The sequence below is a fragment of the Diplotaxodon limnothrissa genome, linkage group LG3 (assembly GCF_057381915.1).
Source record: "Diplotaxodon limnothrissa isolate DT_005_m linkage group LG3, D_limnothrissa_male_GT1.1, whole genome shotgun sequence".
Lineage (NCBI taxonomy): Eukaryota > Metazoa > Chordata > Actinopteri > Cichliformes > Cichlidae > Diplotaxodon > Diplotaxodon limnothrissa.
The window spans coordinates 45,533,169-45,542,650 of NC_140598.1; the positions used below are offsets into that span (position 1 = coordinate 45,533,169).

The window sequence follows — 9,482 nt, forward strand, 5'->3', positions numbered from 1 at the left end:
ATGTATAGTCGTCACCTAAACAAACTGAGCTAACTGAGCTGGACCTCCCAGCTCCCAGAATTAATTGTACTAACCATTCAAAGAGTTTGTGGTCACGACTTGATGTATGAAATTCTGCCATGTCATGTTAATTAGCACTACTTTCTGTGTCCATGTGAGACACATGGTTTACCAAGCTTGCTAGCATTATCTGATGATTTAGCGCTCTAATCTCTAAACGTGTAAATACGGTCTCTTACGCAGAAGAAGGTGAGCTGAAACAAAGGCTTCAGAATCAGTTTACAAATCCACTTCTAGTTACTTCTAGTGGAAGTACGCCTAACAAAAAAAAAAAAAGGAAGTATGCCTAACTGAACAAGATTGAGTTTATTGCTTATTAATTCCACTTTGTAATATCATTTAGTTAAAGTATTATGATTAATATTATTTACCAGGACTTACTTATAATAGTTAATAATAATAGTTAATAAAGTCAGCAAACTAAATAGAATTGCATACACTGTAATTTGTGTGCAATAAGTTGGATACAATGACGACTTATTCTCTGAAACTTTCTACTGGCCCCTCTTAAAAGTAAGAAGTAAAAACCACTGAATACTAGTGACACACCCTGTAAATAAGCCTCACAAATGGGAGTGTTGAAGATTGGAGGAGGAAACTCGACACCAAATATAAAGTACCGGTACACACTGTAAGTTTCTATTACAGTACAGTTGATCACACACATTTGATTTAAATCTATTGCTGTAAGCTAACTGTATATTACATGTAATATCTGTCATTTAACATCAGTCTTTTTATATGAAGTTTATGCAAAAAGTACAGTATTACCTTTCAGCTAATGAGATCTCAAAGGCATCTGTCTCCGTTTCCCTTTACTCCTGGTGTGTGTGTGAGTGTGTGTCCTTCCTTTTGGACTTCCTCCTAGAGTTTAAGTTTCATTTCTGTTCATACTCCCAACCGTTCACATTTTTCACTCCAGAGACGAGTTGGCATGCAAACGCATAAACAAATCATCTGTGTGCCTGCAGCAGGGCGTGTTGTGTGTGCTCAGCATGTTCATACAGATCAAGTATCCAGTTTCACAAGACCTTTTTATTGCACAGGACTTCGGTCGAAATACTGCCTATTGCTCATCATAAGTTTTATTTTACATACATTTTATTGGTTAATCAAAAAGGAAGACAAAAGCATTTTTGGCACTGAATAGCAGTTAATTGCATCACCCACCCAGTAATAAGTTACATTCATACAACCAAGTTCAACGTCCCTGAGGTTTCTAAACTTCACAGTTTCTTTAAACCCGTATAAACGATTCATTTTTTAAATATAAAAATATAAAATATAAAATTCAGTGCATACATTGGATTTCTGGCAGAGTGATACATGAGATCAATACCATTTACATTAAATGTATGACCACAGCCACCGGCAGCTTAGCTTAGTTTAGCTTAGCAACAGTTTAGCTTAGCTTGGCATTGGAAATCCTGGGAACTAGCTAGCTTTTCCTTTTTAAAAGTATTATTGAGGTTCAAAAGTATAAATAGTTCAAGTTTGTGTTTCACTGTAGGCTAAAAGTCAGCTGGTTGTATCCTTACATTAAATGCAAAAATAATTGAGTGACACTTCTCATCTCTTTCTCATGAATCAGAGCGTACTTTTCCTTGAAAGCTAACACACCCACCCAGCTGAGATTACATAATCATTTTATAACTAAAAAAACAAACAAACAAACACATAAATAAAGATTTGTTGATCAGCATGTTTCTTGAATCACAAAGCACCATGGAGAGATCTCTGCAGAGACAAGAGAGACACAACACTGAAATTAGTGTTGTGTTTTGTGTGCATGTGTTTAATGCTGCAGTTGGTTTTAAGTTTACCAGGAAGCAAACCTGTAAGAATAAGAGATCATCTTCAATCTTCAAGAGCTGTTCTAGCTCAGCATTTCTCCTCTGGAGCTCAAAGATTTCATCTTCCAGCTGTTCGAGCTCTTTATTTGTTTGCCATTTCTCTTTTGGACTTTGTCCACTGAGATCTACAGTGAGTTTGATTTTCTCAGCTTCACTCACTCTATCTTGAACCTCTTGCTGAAGTTTCATCCTCCTTCGTTTTACAATAACCTGTGGGGAGACACTGCATTAGCACAGCTGAGCTGACAAACTGCAGGCACACTTGTACCATGTTTTGTTAAATCAAGTCGTCGTATGGTCTCCTGAGCTTCTTCTGAAGTATGTTGCAATCCTGCGCACCCCGTGATGACAGTTTCTTTTGCTTTGATGGATGACACAAAACAAAACTCCATCAAGAGCTTCAGTTCACTTTTTGATTACAAAAAGAGTCAATTTTTTGACCCCCATCCAAATTTACAAAAGTAATCAAAAAGGGAATGAAAAGGCAAGAAATGGCTGCCAAGATGTAAGCAAATTCTTACTTTTGTTGTTTAATTTGTTAACAAATATAACTTACAAAACAGCTTTAACACTAATTGTCTGAGATTATTATGGGATAGCATGTGAATCCAACTGAGTGGCAAGTTTTTTAGTCTTTTTTTAAGCTGAAATTAGAGAATACTTATTACATTATTGCCAACAAAAATTATTTGTAAATACTTTTTCTAAAAAAGCTTTAGCAGAAATTTCTTTACCTTCTTCTTAAAGGCTTCCCGGCTAATAGAAATGATGTTGTGGCTCCAATGCTCTGTCTGTGCACACATAGCACAAATGCACGCCCGGTCACTCCTGCAGAACTTCTCCAACTTCTTCCCATGCAGTTTGCACACAGAATCCTCGAGGTTTTTTACCACACTGACCAGTAGATGGCGCCTAAGCTCTTCAGTCTGGTAATGTGCTTCCAGATGAGTGGTGCAGTAGGAAGCCATGCACATCAGGCAGGATTTGACTGCAGGACGTTTTGCTGAGCAGGAGTCACAGGGAACCTCTCCAGCTTTTAAAGGTTGAGGTGCTTTCACAGTATGTAGTGTCTGGTCTGTTTTGAGCTGTGGCCTGGTAGGAAACAAAGTCTTGCAAAGGGGGCACTGGCAGGCCTCGTTGATTTTCCAGTATTCTCCAATGCATCCCAAGCAGAAGACGTGTCCACAGGGGATGGACACGGGACTTGCGAACTCATCCAGACAGATGCAGCAATTAGGAGGGTCTGACATCGCGTCTTAATATGCCTGTGCAAATACAAGCAACCTGCGGCCTGTTTCAGTTTGCTTTTTGCACAGGTGATGATTTGTTTGAAGCAGTATGTCTGACAAGAAAAGAGAGGTTTTATTAGCGCACATTCAACATCGTTCTTCACAAAGCTTGACATATCAGAAGGAAACTACACAATTACACACTGCACAGAAAACAGCTTCTGGTTTCTGGCTTCTGTACAGAGCTACTGTCATTACGAAGACTGTCCACTTTTTGTGCAAAATACCATAATACATATACCTGTTTGTGACTGACTTTGGCCCTGCAACCCTGATAACAATAAATGAAGGAGAATGGATGGATGGACATAACCATACTGATTGCTTGAGCCATCGATGCCCATCAATGGACTGGTGTATCACTGACTATATGGAAATGCACAGTTCACCAGGCTTCAGTCTTTATTGCTTTGGTTATTCATTAGAATTAATTTAATAGCTAAATATGGCAACAGATGTCAAACAAACACTTTTTTTCCTCATGTTTCGTATCACTTGGCAGGATCAAACAGTAGTTGGCATTTAAATAACACTTACTCCATCTTTGTATAAACTGCTTTGTGTTTCCTTACTGGGAGGATTAATGTTAAGATCACATGAATAGAAGAATGTTTTTACAGGCTTCTCTACTTAAGTACAATACAGAAAACTGGTTGGCTTTAGCAAACATCCATTCTCTTCAGCTTATCCATACCTTTGTCTGGAGCCTATCCCAGCTCCCAGAGGGTGAGAGGCAGGGTGCACCCTGGACAGTTGCCAATCTGACGCTGAGCTTACACACAGAAACAGGTAACCATAAACACCTTTTCAAACAAATAATGGAATGATATTTTGTAATGATTGTGAAGGCACATGTTTGAAATGTTTGAAATAAAAATGAACTGAACTGAACTGAACTGAACTTATAGGCCATTTAGAATCACCAGTTAACCTAACCCCACTAACTGCATGGTTTTGAACCCACAGACACATTGCAGTCTAACTCTGGACCTTCTTGCTGTGAGGCAACAGAGATCATCACTGCTCCACAGGTGCTGCCCAACTTTAGTAAACACATTAATAAAAAGTAACATGTAGTGCAGTGCAAACATCTTAAGCCATCCTTAATTTCTTTGGATGCAGCAGTTTGCTGAAACGTGTGCAAGCATTCACGTGAGGCAAAAAAGACTTTTTTTTTGTTTTTGTTTTGCCTCTTCCGTTTGGTTCTTTACCCATCAGAAATACTGTCAGAAGGCCAAGAAAGATGCCCAAGAAAAAAGGGAAAACAAGGTGAAAAAGAGAGCAATATAATAAACGCAATACCATCGCATTAATCTAGCTAAGTGTAAATAACACTAGATACTAAGTATTACATGTTATTGTGTAGCACGCAAGATCGACAGCACACAATGTGCTTTGAGGTAGAAGCCAAGAAAGGGGTAGTTTGTGTCAGTGAACAGTGAACACCCATGTGTACACCTGTGTGCACACCTGTGTGGATGAGCATTCTTGCATTCAAAAGGTTTCTTCATGTAACGATCTGCTAGGGGGTGGAGCCATAGCCCCGTCCCACAGGGCATTAACCAGGCATGGAGGAGATCCAGGCCCCAAACATCCAGAGGCCCCCAGATTGCAAGAGCCTAAGATGGACCATCGGAGGGGCAACCGTGACACCCTGCTGGGAAGAGCTGAGGAGAGCCCCAGATGAGGGGTCACCTAGCAACCACGGAGCAGAGGCCACAGGGGGTTGCAGTAACGTGCCCGCAGGCTCTGCTGGCAGCCAGCTGTGCAAGAGTGAACCAAGCCACAGCCCGGAGGTCTGAGAGCCCCCACCCCACTGAAGAGGCCTGACCGAGCCACGGACACCAAAACCCACCAACACTTGAGGGCATCAGCCACCGGCAGCGAGTGTGAGGGGAGAAAGGCCTCCATACTCTGGAGGCCCTGGGATGTTCCCAGAGAGGTGGAGTCGAAGTCCTGACCTGACATATAGACACAGACAAACAGGCGCACACCGACACAAATGTGCAGTTTCACCCTCATGCACACATATACAAATACTCAGCACTCAACCAACGTAAAGAGAGACACAAATGGACACATTACATGCAATCACACTCCTCAAACATACTCAGACAAGCAGACTGTCCTCAGCTATGCAGTAGCAAGGAGGCCCCGCATCCCAGACCCCAATCGGACAGCCCACACCTCCGCCCAGCCCCTGCGTCCCAATAGCTAACAGAGAACTGGGTTGTGTGAAGACCCAGGAGCTCATATGCAGTGTGGCTGCATGCTGTTTTAAAGTGCATTTAAAACACGGGAGGGCATGATGCTTCCTGCCAGAGCGCAGCAGGTGTCAGTACGGCCCCTCCTGAGAACCCTCAATGTCTACATGCATTTAAAAAAAACGTGCCTAAACCCAAGGCCCTATATGTATGTGTTATGGGAGTATGAGTAATGTGGATGTCTAAGTTATTGTCATGGTCCTGGGCCATGTGGGCCCAGTATTCTTAGTTTTCATGTATTTTTGTATTTTGTTCCTTATTTAGGCCATGTTTTCTGAGTTGCCCTGTTGTGTTGTTCCCTAAGTGTTTTCCCTTCATGGCTCTCTCCCCCCTGTGTGCCCTCTATGTATTTATGAGCCCTCGTCTCCCTTTGTGGTTGTTTCATGTTTCCCCAGCCCGTTACGTCTGTGTTTCCCCGTGCTCTCTCTCCTCCTGTCTGAACCTCTGTGCCTGTACATGTCATGTTCAGTTCACCCCGCCCTGTCTCGTTATGATTATCAGTGTCACCTGTGTTCCCCGTGTGTGCCCACTTTCCTCGTTTACCCTCTGTGTATTTCTGTCTGAGTCTCCCTCTGTTCGGCGTCGCGTTCTCCCTCATGTTGTGTGTAATTCTCCCCGTGGTTCGGTTCCCTTGTACAGTTCATGCTTTAGTTTTCCCAGTTTTAGTTTATTTGTATTGCCTCCCGTGGCCAGCAATAAAGCTGTGTTTTTGAGTTTACCCCCGTGTCTGCGAATCTGCATCTTGGGTCCTTCCCCTGCCTGCCACACAACGTATCATGACAGTTATGGAATAAAATTGAGGCACTGGTGGCCAGAAAGGGACAAAGGGGGAATGCCTCCCCTGCACCCTGGTGACACACCTGCACCCCAAGGCCCTGCATGTGTGGGTGGCATGTAGTGGAGCCGTTGGGGATGGGGAGGGAAGGAAGGGAGGGGCAAGCAGCCCCTCCCTGGGGCCAGCTCCCCCGCTGACCCCAGTAAGCACCCCCACCTTCCGGGACCCACCAAGGCAAGGGGGCCCAGGCCTATCCAGACCAGGGCCCACGGCAGCAGCACCACCAGGGCAGCCCACCCGACCCCACCGCAGAGGAAACTGTACCCTCCCCATTATTCAATCATCTCCCAGACTACACAACACAATAGACACCCAGGTTAAGTTTATTCTCAAAAAGATTTCATAGTTTCTTGAAGTAGTCTTCATTAATAGTTCTCTGGGCTTTTTTGAGGGACATTCAGAGCTATTCTTGAATTTTGGCTCACTTTAGATGACCCTACTGCTTCACTAATACTGTCTGGGCTCTGGGGAGGGCGATCCGCTATCGATAGTGTATTATTGTATTTTCTTTCTATTCAGGTTTTTGGCCATGTGTTTGGGTGGATCAAAATGGTACTTTTCTTCATCCATGATTCCATCAATGTTCACAAGATCTCCAACACCACTGGCTAAAATGCAGCACTAAACCATGACAGAGCCACCACCTTGTTTTACAGATGTCTTCAGACTCTCGCTGTTGTACCTCTCTCTCGAACTTCTCCCTGAAAACTGACAATGATTTGAACCGAAAGTTTTAGATTCAACACTCCATCAGACCTGATTTTCTGTCGTCAAATCTCACTTCATTTGGTATACCTCAGCCTTCTTCACAGCCGCCCTTCCGATGAGATCATTTCTGTTGAGGCTTCAGTGAACAAGAGATGTATCAACTAAAGGGCCAGATGCTTCTCTCAGGTCCTGCGTCAGGTATTTTCTGGATTTCTTTTCCTATTTCTAATTCCTAACCCTATTTAAGAGATTTGTTTAGTGACAGGGCGACAGTAACAAAGTGCCCAAAGATACGATTTAAAATGAGATCTTTACAAAGATGTTATGTGTAGACACAAGACTGGTTCATTCCTTGAGTTACGTTTCTGATTGAATAAATGATAGGTCTGTTAAGTGGCTTGACAAAACGACTACTTCCTGTAAAAATAGTCAGGTATAAAGACTGGACTGAACATGAGTGAAAAGCAGCCAGTGTCCAAATAAAAACCTAAAAGATCTTTAGACAACTATTGCTCAAAATCACTCTGAAGTAAGGCTGGCTCTTTGGAAGTAATATATTTATAAAAGGTTTGTTGGCACAAAACATTTGCACAGTATTAAATAAACGACTTCAGTTTGGAGGTCAGTCAAATATCCCACAAAAATCGATCTGAAATGTTATAATGAAACACTGTTCATGAAACAAAGTCTGATAACTTTAATATAAAGACAGAAACAAACATTACCATTACCAGCATTTTGTCACTGATACAACAAACAGCAATGTGGAAAAGAAAAACCAAATATGTATATAAGGCAGTTCAAGAGAGCAGTAAGAATATTACTCACATGTAACCATATGAGGTAATGAATGAGTTTATAGGCTCAAGAGCAAAGGTACGTCCAGTCAATCAAACTGTTGATCAGACTTGTGTGCAATACCATATTTGTTCTGAAGTGGCATGCCACCGTAACAGTTTGTTCAAAAATTCATGCAAAACTGGATTTTCCTGCTTTCATACGAGCATATCTGCACTAGAAGGGAAAAAGGTTCCTGCTCATTGATACTGATAGTGAAAGAATTCTGAGTGTACGTCACAAAACATCTGTACTACATCAGAGCCATGCAGGAATCTTGAAGTTTTGCGTATCCTCCAGCCACTCAGCACTGAGTATTCTCTATGAACGTAACAGCATTAATGGCTACATTTGTCACAATGACACAGCCTTCAAACTAAACTTATTTTAGATTGTGGCTTTTCACTCCTGAGCCTGAGAGTAATACGCATAACATGAAAATGACTCATTCACCGCTCACACAAACTATGAACAATGTAAACAAGTTCAACTCAGCTGTGTACCTCCACAGAAATCTCATGTAATGGTCAAAAGCTGTCTTCAAAATACCAGAAAGAAAAGAAATAATTCATAAAACATACTTACAATTATTTCTAACTGCCAGCTTGTGTATCCTCAGGCACTAACAGCAATGAGCTACACTCTGCTCACTTGGTTCTCCTGACATAGAGATAGACACACCCACCACTGCTAGGAAAGGGGCTGGCCCTTCTGGACAGCATACACCCATAAACTCGGGCCCTGTTAATAAAGCTCAAACCCTGGCGAAAAAACCCCCAAATAATTAAACATATCAGAGTTAAATAAATGTGTTTCTTTCCTGCCAGAGTTACTTAATAATTTGTAAGGTACTGCAAATGATAATATCTTTATATTTTAAGTTGTTTGCCTTCATTTTAAATGGGTTATAGCTATTTATCACTGTTTTCTCCTTACTTATATAAGATTATGCCAAAGTTGCTTGGTATGTTAAAGACTGAGACTGGTTAGAATTTGTTATTACATCTATACATTGAAAAAAACTGCAGAAAAAGAACATTTAAAGTAAATATCTAAAAAAAGAAAAGACAAGACCTTTCTCTATTAAACAAACCTCCTAGCCATTCCCATGAGTTTACGAGGTTAACTTAATGCACCATAAAGTTCCTGTTTTTACAGAAGCAGCTGTGGTGACTACCATACATGGTGCTGTACTCCGGAGATCCTACGTCAAAGATTTTGACCCCACTCGAGTAAAGCTAAATAAACAGGATGCGTAATAACAAAAAATTGATTCAAGTCTTTCAAGTTTCCTTAAATGAAAACTCTGAAAGAGACAGAGGATGGAACTAACACTACATAATACTGATTAGTTTGTTATATACTGTGCACGCACTCTACAAGCGCATATTTAAAACATCATTTGCACGGTTCATAGCCTGGAATTCTGAACAAATTGTACGTGGTATTTTTATCTGTGTCATAGTTTATCACAATGTAAAACAAGGCAACAGGGGAACAACAGTCGGTGTTAATTATTAACCTTAAATTGGTCATTTCCGAATACCTTTTATTGATGTTCAGATTGCGCAGCACTCTGAGTTCTAAACTTTGATCTTATTATTCATTTATCATTTTGATTGTTGAAGGAAGTGAA

The 9,482-nt window shown here is 41.3% G+C and overlaps 1 protein-coding gene across 1 annotated transcript; it reads right to left on the minus strand.

The window, feature by feature from the left end:
- Window positions 1–1,773: 1,773 nt before the first annotated feature.
- On the minus strand, window positions 1,774–3,163 carry LOC146636093 (E3 ubiquitin-protein ligase TRIM47-like). The gene is made up of 3 exons (XM_085350707.1): window positions 2,648–3,163; window positions 1,896–2,123; window positions 1,774–1,797 (listed from the first exon to the last, which is right to left on the minus strand). Exons 1-3 carry the CDS (start codon window positions 3,161–3,163, stop codon window positions 1,774–1,776), a joined length of 768 nt encoding a protein of 255 aa, XP_085206833.1.
- Window positions 3,164–9,482: the final 6,319 nt, after the last annotated feature.